At 34.1% G+C, this 15597-nt stretch overlaps 1 protein-coding gene across 1 annotated transcript; it reads left to right on the forward strand.

Moving 5' to 3' along the window:
* Positions 1–1162: 1162 nt before the first annotated feature.
* LOC129951024 (protein kintoun) lies at positions 1163–10171 on the forward strand. The gene is made up of 4 exons (XM_056063014.1): positions 1163–2684; positions 8201–9308; positions 9575–9689; positions 9862–10171. Exons 1-4 carry the CDS (start codon positions 1526–1528, stop codon positions 10048–10050), a joined length of 2571 nt encoding a protein of 856 aa, XP_055918989.1. The 5' UTR covers positions 1163–1525; the 3' UTR covers positions 10051–10171.
* Positions 10172–15597: the final 5426 nt, after the last annotated feature.

A 15597-nucleotide genomic window follows, 5' to 3' on the forward strand; every position in this document is an offset into this window, starting at 1 on the left:
TCCAATTCGATTTTGCCATAGTAGGTGATAGCTCCCCACACCATAACACCTGATGTACGGCTGTGATGTCTTCCCAAAATTAGTTCCTCTTTTCTTAAATCATGAAAATAAAAGTTGTAACCATCGGGGCCGTCAAGGCTAAACTTTTTTCATCCGAAAAGACGACGCGTTTCCATTGACTGCTCCAAAAGACATGTTCTGTTGCAAAGTTCATTCGCAGCTCCTTGTGTACTTGCTTTAGAACAGGTTTCTTTTTGAGTTTTCTTCTCTGGATAGTACTATCTTTTCAAATTATCCTTCGGACTGTCGAAATACTGGCTGATACTCCGCTTTTGGACCTTATTTTAGTAGCTGATTGAGTAGAATTTGAAGCAATACGTAAAATTAACCGCTTTTTTCGGGATGTTGTTGCTTGGGCTGTGCGTCCTTTTTGGTTTTTTCCATAGTTTTGAGGATCAGCAAGATAGTTGCTTACAACTGTCTTACTTCTGTTCAGCTTCCTTGCTATTTCTCGGCTTGAGAGTCCCATTTCCTTGAAAGCATCGATTTGTCCTCTTTCTGCTACTGTCAACGTCTTTCCGGAACCCATTTGTAGTTGAAATTAAATAAAAATAGTTATTTGTAAAACGTTCTTAAATATTGTAACACAAATTTTGAAAAAAATTGCTGATCTGAACTTCTACAACGAAATATTCGCAATGGCCTCATCCTAGTGACTCACTTTTTTATATCCTTTTTAGGTAGCTCATTCATTAATGTAGGGAAATTCCAACGGTCTTTTCTAATTAACCCTATAATTGTATCACTTTGTTTTAAGAAAATATGTACCTACTCTCATGTAGTAAAATTTTCCGGGTTAAACAAATTCCAACAGGTATCGGACCGAAAATCGGTTGAAAAATATGTGGCCTCATCCTAGTGATTGGCAGTGTACATCCAATTCGATTATTTTGACTGTCATATATCAGCAATTATCTTAGGTGATTCCACCCCTGTTGAGTGTAAATTCGTAGATTAGTTACTTAAATAAATGAACAAACTAATATATCATTGAAAAATTAAAAAAAAAAATTGTATCAAAACACCAAATTAACCACTTTGAAATTTACACTACGACCCCACTGTGCAACATATGGTTTTCCGCTCATTGAAAAACCGGATTGACAATCGATGTTTCCTATCTTAGCGCTGAGTATCTTTATGAAGGGCAGTTGTGTCAAAATATCACAGAAAAGCAGGAAACAGGTTTATCTCGATATCTCGAGGCATAGAAAAACTTCTAGAAAGAAGCGGCCGCTATAAATTTTCATCTACACAATTGGAAAAGAAAAAATAATTGAAATCAAAATATTTTTGCTTTAATAAAACTCAAGTTTTGAAACTTAAAGCGATTTAAATCATCACAAGAGACTAACAAAAATATTCATAGTTGCGCAATATATTTATTTTTTGTGATAACATTCAAGAAACCGAAAAGCAATTTTATCTATACATTTATATAGGTCATTTTTATTGATTGTGTGACATGTCCGTAAACACAAATTTAGATAATTTGGACATTACACGTGAAGAATTTGATAAATTGAGCATAGCACTTCATAAAGAAGAGTTCAGGAAACTTTTTTTAGATTATTGTGAAGAAATACAAGATCCGAAAAACCGCAAGCAATATGAAGATGAAATAAAGCAATTGGAAGCGGAACGTGGTGTTGACGTGACTTTTCTAAACCCCGAACCGGGTTTTGTTGTTGAAACTTCGGTAAATGGTGATTCCAAATGCTATCTTAATATAGCTAAATGCGAGAAGATAATTGCCCCTTCAAGTCAACCCAGCGTTGATCCCAAAAATGGAACCAAGGGTTTGAATTGGAGCATTCCTCATGGACTTCCCCCACCGCGACACGATTATGATGATCAAAACCGTCGCTGTCAAGTATTTGACGTGTTATTTCACCCTGAGGCGTTTTCCTTAGCGGAGAAAAATTCAGCTTTCAAGCAATGCCTTGTTGATACTGCTTGCAATGGAATCGAAAGAGAGTACAAGGTGCGGCTGGACCGCGTAAATATAAAATTTCCAAATCTGAATTTTAAAGGCATTCAACGAGCCTCTATTATTCGAAAATTATCGGAAACTGCCCCTCTCTATTCCAACGATGAATCCAACCCAATCGATAAAATTTTCCCACCGAAACCTGAAGCTAAGGTCAAAACGCCGACTTTTGTCGTAAAGGACAATCATTTAGATGAGTACACCAAGCCGAAGTATGTGCTTAAACACCGTCGTCCAGTCGATATGTCGGAAATGACTTATGAAACGGATGCCAAAATGAATGTCACAATTCCGAAGGAGCTAGTGGTTGAAATAGAACTGCCTCTTTTAAGTTCAGCAGGCGACTGCGTTTTAGATGTTACTGGGAAGAAGCTATATTTTGTTAGCGAGAAACCTGCAAAGTACAAATTGAATGTGGACCTTCCTTATTTGGTAAAAGATAAAGACGGTTCTGCCAAATTTGACACTGATAAACGTAAGCTCGTTGTTACACTGCCCGTGAAAGAATCTAAAAAAGAACGAACTATACAAGATTTTTACCGAGAGGATAGTGGCGTCGAAAGCGACATTCGGGATGATTTGTCAACAAGTTCAATTTCGAAAAATCCACCAGAAGAACTGGAAACAGAAAAAGGTAAATTTAAAAATTATACTTAATAAAATTTCTAAAAATAATAAGTATCTATTGTTTTAAACTACTGTGCAATTGAGATAAGTTGATCAATTGAACATAAGAACTAATGTATGTATACAAATTAATCTTCATTTACTTACAACTTAAAAAAAGACAAAGGTAAAAAACTTATATAAAGGCCAAAACTATTTATATATCAAAATAATAGCTGATGTGCATGCATAATGCAGTAAAGAAGATTGAACATTTTGATCTACCTGCTGCCCAAAATTGAGATATAACACACCTGTTCAAAAAAATGGGTGTGATAATTAAATTTTGTATTAATTCATTTTTTATAACTTCTGTACGTAAAATATTAATTTTACGTAGATATTTTTAAAGCCCTTATATTAATCAAATGAAAAACACTTAAGACAATGTAGGCCCAAAACTGCAGATGGAGGTATTTTCACTTGGATAAAAAAAATAAGTGCGTTTTCCTAAAGTATGAATACTATCGTTTTAAATAATAATGCATATATTTTATCACAATTTACATACTCTGATAACCTGTGTATCCTCCATTATCATCCAAAACTTTTTGGAGTCGTCGTTGCATTGACTCTATTAACTTTTGGCATGTTTGGCGAGGTATGGAATACCATTCTTTTTGAACCGCTTCCCACAATTGGTTTCCGTTGGTGAAATACTTACCTCCTTATTTACGCTCAAGCTCATTCCACTATTTCTCAACAATATTGCGAACAGGGGATTGACTTGACCATGGGACAGCGGATACTTGTTTTTCCTGAAACTAAACTTTCACAAGAATTTGTGTGCATAGCCCTTGACGAAATAAAAGGATTTGATTTAGTTTTTAGTCCAGCCTATATTTTCGTTTACTCCTCTGGGCTTGAGAGCATTTATTATTAAGATTTTAGATCCGCCTAGGCCCTCCGCAATAAATTGCCCTCGTCTTTAGGTCCACGAACTACAGTGATGGACAAAATAAAAGAAACAAGCTTCGTGTTCATTCTTTTTAACACATAAAAAGGTATTTGTCAAGAGTAGGAAAATAAAAACTAAACGGCTATATTTTTAATTATATATTGCTCATATATATGTGTATATATACACATATATATATATATATATATTTTAAATATAATAACGGGAAATAATGATAAAAAGTAGATTTGTAATCATTATATTGTTTCATCCTGGAAAAATAATAGAAACAAAATTAGAATGGTACTCCTTATGTATCGAGATACTAACTTAACGGTAAGGATATTTCAAATTCTTCGAGTATTTTGTAGTGCCACTCTTATTATTAATAACTTCCTTCACCATTCGGCACATGTCTGTACAGGTATGGAGTACCTCTCCCTTTGAATTTTCGACCAAAACTCGTATTTGCAATCTCCGATTCTTTGCTGTAGAATGCCCCATACATAAGTGTTCAATTAGGTTTAGGTTGAGGGAAAACATAACATTGTTTTATTGGAAGTATTGTTTAGTCAATTTTGAAGTGTGCTTCGGGTCATTATCCTGCAGGAACTCTCATTTGATTGGCACCTCCTCTTCAGTTAATGTTAGCATAACTGAATTTAAGATGTGGACATAATCCACATCGCACATATTATCCGCGATCCAAAATATTGGATCTACTCCAAATGCTGAAAATCAAATCATTTTATTTCCACCACCCTGCCTCACTGTTTTGGTTTGTGTATTTTGAGTTAAACTTCTTGTCTTTTGGCCATCTCACATACATTTTTCCATCGGAAGTAAACAAATTCATCTTCGTTTTATCCGACCACACAACGTTATTCCAATAAGAACGGTGTATTTTTTTTTTGCAAAGGGAAGTTTTTATATAATGGTTTTCTTGGTTAAAAAATGTAACTTTTCGTAAGCTTCTACCAAAAAGACTTGCTTCTAAAAGTTGGTTTTTTTTTGTTCTAGCTATGACTGGACCGTTTTTGAGTTGTCTTAAAAAAGAAATGGTTTCTTTTTACATATTCTTACTTAGCAATAGTGAATAGAACAGTATAAGGTTTTTGCCATTTCAACCATCACTTTTCCAACTTGCTCCAAATGAGTGCATTGTAATTCACGACATAAACTTATTAAAATTATAGACGACTTTTAAAAAATTTAGTTAGTGTCGAAAATAAAATATCTGACAAACTAATAAACAAACTCAACAACCCTATTTGCATAAATTAACCTTAAGTTAAAATAACAGTTGAAAAAGCTTGTTTCTATTATTTTTTCCAGGCGAATTCATCATTGGCCTCAAAATTTTTACAATTAAGTGAAAACAAAAAATTGTTTCCACAAAACAATTTTGAAATTTGAGAGCATTATTAGGAATGATTAAAATATAAGAGGACTAATGACAAAAAACTTAATTGGTAATTTCTTTCTTCTGGCGAGAACTGAATAAGAAGCCTGGCTTTTATTTGGAGCACACCTCTTGTATGGCCAGCTTCTAGAACACATAAAATCTTATTGCAACACAAATAATTTAGCTGCTTAGCATTAAATCACTTAATAGCTTTATTTAAAACATCTCAAAGAATTTCAAATAAATGTCATTGTCCATAGCTTTTTTAAAAAGATGATTTTAGTGTTAAGTTGAAAAAATGTTGTATATCCAAATACGGCAGTTTATACTTTTTGATCAAGAAAAATATGAAGCGGATCCAATGTGGTATTTATGCTAGAACCGACATCAAAACATATTTATGATCCCAGATTACAATACGAACGATTTAATTCTTAGTGAAACATTCATATAAAATTACAATTAGCAAACTAAAGCTCGTACAAAATTTTATAAATTTCTTTTTCATCCTAATCTCAAACACCAAACTTTTGCAGTTGTCATAAATTAATTTAACGTAAGATCAAGATTCATAAAACCTTCTAATAAAACCAAAAACAATAAATCAAATGGGGTGGCGTAACAGTCCGTTGTGAACCAGGGCCTAGTGACTTACAACTCTCAACCATTCCTGTGTGCGAGGACTGTTGTCAGGAATGGAAGGGACCTACAATTTAAAAAACAATAAATGCAAGGTATAAAAAACGCTTACCTAACAACCTTTTAGATTCAACTAACTTCTTACACTACGAGAGTGGTATTGTGGGCTATTCTTCCGATAATACTCTAATTATAGGAAATCTGTAGAAATCTTCGATCTTTCTACAAATTTTCGATCACATTATTATCTGGTGATTATGGTGACAGTTGTATCGAAATCAGGAACGCGCTTCGTAAGGGTTTGGGTTTGAAATCGTTGTCTTCTTAAAATTTGAAATTATCTTTTATCCCAAGTCTGTCAGCACAAGCATGTAAATTTGTTTTCAGGATCTCCACGTAAAATAAAATTGTAGATTCCAATCCAGCAAGACATCCTCAAACCATGACCCAGTTTCCACTGCCCCGTTTAACAGTTGCCTTCAATTTTTTTTCTTTCAGCTCTTTGTTGAGCTTACGCCAAATATTGACTTTACCATCCGAGTCAAAAAGATTATAGATATTTGCTTTCGTCGGTAAAAAATCATGTTTTCCTAAACTCAAAATCTTTGTTTGCTTTGCTAATAAACGGTTTCGTCTGGCCTCTTTAAAAGCATTTTACTAGTTTTATTTTGAGTTATTTGTTGTGAGTTTTGAAGGAAACTCTCGCTTATTTTACTATTGGTCAATATTTTATTTTATTTAACTTAAAAAAATTGAAGGTCTTTGGTTTTAGTGTTTATTTGTTTTGCATTTATGCATCTAAAATAATTTGTTTTATGTTTATTTTTATACATTTCTTAAAATAAGTAATGTACAGTGGTGTAACACGCTAAAAACTTAAATGTTTTGTTTTTTGTAAACATTTTCTTTTTTTATAAGATGAAGAGTATATTAATTTATTATTTTTTCCAAGAAGTATAATTACTTACTAAAACATAAAATAAAGAAAAAAACAAAGGACCATTAAGGTAATAAATTATTTTGTTTGAATTTTTACACTTTTCACACTTGGCAGTTAGAATTTTGTACTATAACCCTTTGTACCACATCTTGGACTGTTTTTGGCATTGACTCCACAATTTTGCTGCAGGCACTTTGTAGTATTGCATACCAAGCTTTTTTAAAGTTGTTCCACAAATCTTCCTTCTTTCTTCTGGATTTTTTGGCAGCGAGTGATTTTTTTTACAATGGCCCATAAGTTTTCCAATGGATTTAAAACTGGAGATTGAGAAAGCCAGGGCACTACATCGATCATTTTCTCTTAAATCCAGCTTTTGACTTTTCGAGATGTATGCTTTAGGTCGTTGTCTTGCATGAATTTCCACCTCAACGGCATTTCATACTCGGCATACGGAAGCATTACTTCCTCTAGTATTTTTGTGTTCTGATGCTGGTCCATTTTGTTTTCGATCCGATAAATTGAACCTAACCAATACCACGAAAAACATCCCCACATCAAGATGTTTCCACCTCCGTGCTTTAATGTTTTTGTAGTATACTTTTTAATATCCCCAGAAGACTTACGGGTTCTCCCTAGGTAAACGTTTAATTTGAGCATCAAGTTTCTGAGACGTTGTCCGGGGTCTGCATGTTTTTGCGTTGGTTTTTTGGGGATTTAGTGCCTTAAACACAAATGTCTTTGATCTCCCAATTATTTTGGCCACTGCCCGCCGCGACTTTCCATATTGCACCAGTTTTAGGATAATTCACCTCATGGTTTGGGTGCAATGTACTCAGCGACATTAATGTGAATTCTCATTATAATTGAAAGAATTTTATTCCAAGGATAGTGTTCTTTCAAATTTTTTATTAAAATCTCAACAATTTTAACATAAATTCAAACAGAAGTCACTTGGTCTTATTGTTTCGTCCACCTCCAATGAATGTTTTTTTTTAGGTTTGTTACTTTTACACTATAATAAACTGTTTATTCTTTTTTTTCGTTGAATCATAACTTTACCGGTTAACACAAAAAGGTTTATCAATAACATAAATAAAAGTAAATTTTGGGTAACTTCTGTCAAAACATTAAGGGTGTCTAGCAAGAGGTTCATCAAGAAATATTAGCCTTTCTTTTTGAATGAATATATTTATTTATCTTCTTGATAAATAAAATAAATAAGATTTCAAGTCTCTGAGATTCTTTTTTGACTGTTTTAAGCCAAGTTTTCACTGGCTTCATCAAGAGTAAAAGGTTCCCATTTTATTGCACAAGGCGTCAACTTCCGCTATCCGCCATCTTGTTCTGTTACCAAGCTCCTGAGATTCTTTTTGACTGCTTCCCCAAGTTTTTTACTGTCCTCAGTGCTTCTTATATTAAGGGTAAAGCGATCCTTTTCCATTGCGTGTTTTGAGATAAGGTCTTCATCGTGTTCTGTGAACAATCCACTGTCTTTTGTGGATCCACTTCCTTTTGTGGATAACCATGTCGATTGGATTTATGTTAATATGTTTTTTCTCTCTTTACAATGTATCTAACGAGTTATGTTTTCTTTTATTTCAGAATCGGAGCTTTGCCATTCTCCGACGGTTTCAAGGAATCCTAATTTCTTTCTCAAAAATTCTATTAATTATACATTTCCTCAACACTTTGATCTCAACGTTCTTGATGAAACAATTGCAATTGTTTTAAACATTCGTAATGTTGATAATGAATCTATTGATTTAATTAAAGGCGATAAGTTCTTTCACATTCAATTTTCTTCTATTGGAGCGGGTTATTACCCAGCTTATTATGCATTTTATTTCGAGTTCGTTGAACACAGTGCTGTGCAGATAGATTCTGTTGATGCCGAAGCATGGGATAATAACGTTGTATTGAGTTTAAATTTGAGAAATTTCCAAAACATGGAATACTATCATGCTGGTCTCAATAAAAACAATCTAAAACTTTATAGAATTAAAGATGAATTCATATTGAACAATGTAAAAGAAAAGAAGCTCGACGATCTTCAGTCTAAGCTAGAAGTATCCGTAGAACTTTCAAATAATGAAAAATCTGTGCAAATTGAAATCAAGCCCAGAAAATCAAAAGTTTTAAACAATTGCAAGGATGAGGCTTATGATGAATTGAAATCCAATTCAAGATGTTTAAGCAAAAAAAATAGAAAAAACAAAAAACATCGATCTTTTTCTGAGTCTACTTGTGATGACATAAAACAAGAAAATAAAAAATCAACATCTGCTTCAAACAATAAAAACACAAAAGTCAATGAATTCAAACAACATGAGTGTAGGAATGCTACCAACAAGGAAGCCAGCGCCAACGCCACCGCCGTCATTTCATCTCCGGTAGTAATAAATAATAGTGGAGGAGATAACATTCAAATACCATTCAACCGAAAACAGAGAAGCTACTCCGAGTCGCGCAACCAAAGCGCTCCGACATTCAAAGGAATTCTCAAGCATAGCTCTCGATATTTGCGCACTATGTCGGACAGTTGTTCGTCAATGGAAGAAAATATGTCGTACTCATGCTCCATTGATGGAGACCTAAAGTGCGCGCATTCAATTAGTGATATTCCAGAGGAAAACACTTCTCAAAATAGTCTCTCAGAGAGTTGCAAGAAGACTGTTAGATTTAGTGATGTCATCAAGAAAAACATATTTCGGTAAAAAGTCATATTTCTCTTATTTTATTTACATTTTTATTTTATTGTCAAAGCACTAAAGCTCTTAATTTGTAAGCTTACTTAGCTAAAACATATGAGTTTTTTTATTTTTAAACATTGATAAACATAACATAAGGACAAAATGTCTCAACCAAATAAGTCGACTTAAGAGCTTTTGTTTTGATTGATTCAATCTAAAGAAAACTAAAATCTTGACAGTGAATGTTGCGTTTTTAAACTTATAACTAATAATTCTTATATTGTAGCTTGGACTCGAGTATCTTAGGTCGTCGTAGGTTAAACCAGAAGAAGAAAAACAAAAAACGTGCTCTTCAACGTCGTCATAGCGAAGGCGATTCGGCAGATTATGAAGATAGCAAGGTAATGTTTTTTTTCTTAAACTCTTTCGCTTCATTCAAGCTACGTTAAGCATTCCCCAATTTGTTTGTTATTATTCAGCTGTTTTTTTGTATCATAGCGTTTGCTTTTTACATATATTTTTGATCCCATCTAGAAGATAGATATTGTAATAAATATATATTTATAATTTCAGTCTCCAAACAACAGCGAATGCTGCCATAAGGATTGTGAAAAACAAAGGAAATCTTCAAAACACGACAGTGGCCTAGATCTTTCTACTCAAGGCAAACATGAAAATGCCTGTTCAATGCGAAACCGGATTGAATCAGAATCTTCTGATTTGGATTCGAAAAATAGCCTTATGTTTGATATAGACATGTAGATCAAACAAATATTTTTTAAACAGTTCCGAATATTACACAAATATAGCATAAGAAGCTATTTGAAGAACTTTTATAACTATTTTGTAAAATATATTGAGTTTTTAAATATTATGAAGTAAATTTGAGTTTTATTATTAATTTTTTTTTTCAGTTTAAGGAATTTGTGGATTCCAATTTGTTTAGTTAAACAAATTTCGAAATAATTTGTTTTGAAATGTGGAAGCATTCTCAGATTAATTAGGTTGTACAGCAATTGCACCATTTTCTTCCGAAGTTTATTATGAAGTAACAAATATTACAAAATAAAACAACTTTCAGTTATCTAATAAAAAAATTTGTAAAAATATTTATAAAAACTTAGCTTTCTCTAAAATTAATAAAAGTTAGAATTTTAAGGTTTATTACCCGTGGCGTTATTATAAGTGCCCAAGACACTTAAAAGTTTTCTCATGGGTGCTGCCTCTTCCGAAGAATTGGCAAATATTACAAGAGGAATTCTTGTCGTGATAAGTGCGTTTTCATATTAGCCGCTCGTATTCGGCATACAAATTGTAGGTCGCCTACATCCCTGACATGACTCACACACCGGAATGGTTAAAACAATTAGTGAACCAAGGCTTACTGACTTACAACTGTCAACCATTCCTGTGTGCGAACAATTGCAGGGAAATATGCCCGAATCCGAACGACTAATTTGAGAAAGCTCATGACAAGAATTACTCTTGGACAATTTGTCAATTCATCTCACGAGGCAGTACCGGTGAAAGTAACTTTAAGTGGCCCAGACAGGGATCGAACCCAAGACCTCTGGCATGAGAGTCCAACGCACTTTTTTTATAAATTCATTTTTATTAGTTCATTCTTAAACCTATCTTAAAGCTAGACAAAAAATCATAAAACTAGCCTAATTATCCTAAACTAGCCTAGCTCCAGCGTTCCACGTACTTACAACTAACTTAATGGTCCCATACGGACGCTATAAGTTAAACTATAACACTTAAACCTAATGTCTTTCGGCCCCAAGATCTATTTTACTTCATTTAAATTTTATTTATTTTGTATTTATTAGAAAATTTAAAAAAAATTAATATCAATATCCTTTTTTATTTTTACTTACTTACTAAATGTACTTTAAATTAGGTCCCTAAAATAAAACTTAAAACTTACTTAAACTACCTATTCTACCTATAAACTACCTAAGACTAGAACAACCATAGTAGCAAATCTAACTATCTAACATTTTTTGTTTTTCATATTTTGTTGTCCTTTTTTTTCTTATTCCATTTTTAATTTTGTTCGTGTGTATATTTTTGTTTATGACACCATGCCTATTCTACTTAAAACTAAACCCTAAAACTATAAACCAAGTATGTAAGCTGGCCAAGGCTTAAAACCCCATCCTAGCTACCCACTATAAAGTGCCGATTGAAGCCACAACGGGACCCGTTCGGATACAGCCCTACTGAACCGAAGCAGCTCTGCTCTGCCTTGTGCCATGACGTCCCGATTGAACAGGAGTCGCCTATCCACGGTTCGTCGTCTGAAAAGGTAGATTAGCGGAACTGCCAATCCATCCTGTATCAGACCGCTTCTATCTAAACAGAGGAATGTCTCTGGGGGAATGAAGCCGCTCAAGCGTGCATTCTCAAAATATTAGTCGTTCGGATAGAACGCCCCGAAAATTAAATTGTTGGTCGAAGACATAGCTCTTGCAATGTGACCTCGAACGAGTTTTATCACGAAATTGTCAATTCTGTTGATTCGAGCCCCGTTGTATAGGACCTCGTTTGAATAGTAATGCACATAAGAAGATTCGGCTGTTCGATATAAGCCGGTACAGCGTCGTAAACACTGCCGCTCGAACACCCGAAACTTCTCCATCTGGGAAGGAGCAACGTTGAACCACACAGGACAACCATAAACGATCATTGGCCGTATGAGGGCCATGTAGCAAATTACCTTCACTCTGGGATCAAGTCGACTGCTAAAAAACAGCCGTTTCGTCAAAGCGAAGGCTCCTCTGGCCCTGGTCAGAGCAGCATTTGTATGTCTGTCGAAATATAAATACTGATCTAACCAGATACCGAGGTACTTCACTACACTTTTGCTCGCTAATGGCTGCCCGTGAAGATCAACGATGACCATCTTGCGCCAATTCTTACACGTATCCCTCGTGGCCCTAGCCAACGGAGTCCGGAACAGAATTGTCTCCGACTTCTGGACATTTATTTTCAGTTTCCAGTCATCACAATATCGCTGAATCTTGTCGAAATCATACTGCAAGAGAATTCTAATAACCTCAACCTTTCGGGCCGTTCTGTACTCAATTATATCGTCGGCGTACGCAATTGCCTTTGTAAGACTACCTATCAGATCGCTGGTGTAGAGTCCAACGCACTAACTATCATGCCACAGGTACTACTACCGGAATGGTTGAGAGTCGTAAATCACTAGGCCCTGGTTCTTTACGGACTGTTGTCACATAATTTATTTATTTTTTATAACGGGGAAAATGATCAAATGAATCGATCGGCATTATTAATTTTAACAATTTTTTTTTCTTTTTGTTTGATTAAAACATATTCTTTTATTGCATTGTGCATTATATTGAGAAAGCCGCAACTTTATAATTTTTTTTATAATAGACGGGAGTTATACAAATTTTGGCTTCCGTGATCCCCTAAATGTTTTAATTAGTTTATTGTAATGGGTCTATTTTAATTTGATTCTTTATCAATATTGTAAAAACAAATGTAAATAAAGGGCACTGCCTTTAGTTGAGGATGGACGAAGTGTGCAGTATGCCGCTGTTATGATCGGAAAAACGGAGACGACCGACGGTAAGAAGGGCTATTCATAGGTACAGACACCAACTCCTGCAACCGGCGGAAAGGCTCAGTTCGCCCTAGAGCAACATCTGCAAGGGATGCTCAATATTTGGTGCTTCAAAGTCTCCGAGATCGTCACCAAACAGCGGTTGGTCTGTCTCATAGACTTCGATTCGTTAGGGGGAGAGCTGTAAATATGTGGTTCCTTTCGCACCATTTATTGAAGACAATTTCTTTCTAATGCAGGACATGCTAGGTGGGTTACCGACTACTTACAAGAAGTGGATATCGATGTAATGGCTTGGCTTGCAATGAGCTGGGGTATGAATCCCATCTACTGGGAAAAATGATAAGGAGGCGACCCGCCCTTCCAGAAACACTCAATGGGCTGAGATCTGCCCTAGTGGAGGATTGGGAAAATGTGGACGATACCATCGTAACAAACCTTATCCAAGGTATGCCCAGGCGAATTAAAGCTTTATTAGATCGTGGAGCCAATACCCACTATTGATGAAACAAGGTCTAGTTTACAAAAAAATGTAAAATGTCAACTTATGAAGTTTTTGCCTATTTTCTTTAATTTATGGTTTATTTCAAAATGATCTAATCTACATAAGGTGATAGTCAAATTAATACATAAAAAGCTGCACAAAAAAAATGTGATAGTCGTTTTCAAACAAATATGTTTATTCCGAATAAAGATACCAGACGCTTACACAAACGACTGGAAATTTTTCTTAGTTAACTTTTTTTCTTGAAAAAAACACATTCCTGTGACCGATAAAGCTTACGAAATTCGAAAAAGCAAGAAAAGTAAGAATTTTATTCAAAATCAGCCAATTTGAAACTTTTATTTAGATATTTTATTAGTATCAATTAAAAATTTCACCAAGGCAACAACGAATTTTGACAATTTGAATCTGAAATTGTTCAATCGAATTGAATTGAGTTCAATCATCTTACACAGACAAAATGAAAATGATACAGCCCTATTACGGTTGTCAATTATCAATACGCTAGTTGACATTTTTCAATGAAATTGATGAATTGGTATTATCGTTGTCACCAATCAACATTTTTGATAAACTGTGAACGCTCTTCAGAAATTAGATCTATTGTGAATGATTCAAATTGACAGTCTTGGTATTATGGTTGTCAAAATATTTGTTGATTATCAAATTTTCAGTCAATAACAAATTCCTTGTTAATAAAATATTTAACGGATCGCAAAAGCCAAAAGCATGTCAACTATTGAACTATTTTTTGGTAAAACTTAAATTGAAGAAGAAAATACTTTGGAGCAAGCCAAGATTCGAAGAAAACTACGCGATGCTTCAAATCCAGAGATGGCAGAAATGCGATTTTTTTTTATTTACTACATTTGTTACGTCTGCTATAAATGATGTAGTTAATGTAGTTAAATGTAGTTAACGTAGTTAAATGTAGTTAACGTAGTTAAATGTAGCAGACGTAGCGGTAGACGTCAAAACGTAGTTTGAAATGTCCATTCAACCACCAAATTGACAAATTGCATCGAAAAGATAACTGTTAAAGTGTAAAAAACGAACTCTCGAAAATTCGGAACATGGATTAACCAAGAACATTCCAAAAAATTGATAGATATCATAACACTATACTCTTAAAATGAACGACAAAAATAAAACAGATGATTATTAAATTTGCAATTTTCTTTCATAAAACTTCGAATTCCTTGATTTAGTTCAATTACGCAACATATTTGGTTCTTATGTATAGTTCAGTATTTTTAAATCGTTAGTCGTTACTTATTCACTCGTTTTTTTTAAATTCTTTTTGAAATTTAACGTTTTTTGTGAAGGTAGCACACATAACAAATTTAGGGTAGGAAATGAAACAAATCAAACGTGTAGTTTATCCAAATAACTACACGTAGTTTACCGAGTAGATTACCTGACGTATTCTACTCTGCCATCTCTATTTAATTCCGATGGATATAGCTGAACATATGTATGTATGTATCTTCTTAGTTACATTACAAAATCTAATTTGGCTGGCGAGCCAAATATGTTCAGCCATATCCATCGGATTTGAAGCATCCCGTAGTTTTCTTCGAATCTTGGCTTGCTGCAAAGTATTTTAGATTCATTCAAAACCTTATACTTTCGAAAGAAGCCTTCCTTAATGTATTTTTAGATATCAACAACAAGTTAAAAACAACGAAAAGACAACAATCCATCACAAACATAAATAGGCACTATTCACAATAGATTTTTGATCTTTGTTCACAATTGATCAAAAAATGATCAACTGACGTTCATAATACCAATGTATCAATTAATTGACAAAATGTTTCAATTGTCAATTAATTGATCTTTGGCAACCGTAATAAGGCTGATAGTCAACTATCACCTTAGCCAATTCCACCCCTGGTTCAACCCCACGCAGCTCCAATAACAATTTTGCACAGAATCCTTCTGTCTGATGCAAAGGCCAGTCATTTGTCCACACACTGCGCACTCGTAATTTCTCCACACCAGATTCTTGATGACTTTCATGTTCTTCATTTTCTTCAATCGAATCCAATGCTAAAATAGCAATAGCAGCCTACAATTTTTTTTTCGACATTTTATATTCATTTCAGCACTTCATTAATTAAATGCTGTACGGTTAAACTTCGTCAACAATAATAAACCTTAAGCGAAGCACAATGTCAAACAATCTATTATAGTATCGCAATCC

Source organism: Eupeodes corollae, chromosome 3 (assembly GCF_945859685.1).
Source record: "Eupeodes corollae chromosome 3, idEupCoro1.1, whole genome shotgun sequence".
NCBI classification, from domain to species: Eukaryota; Metazoa; Arthropoda; class Insecta; order Diptera; family Syrphidae; genus Eupeodes; species Eupeodes corollae.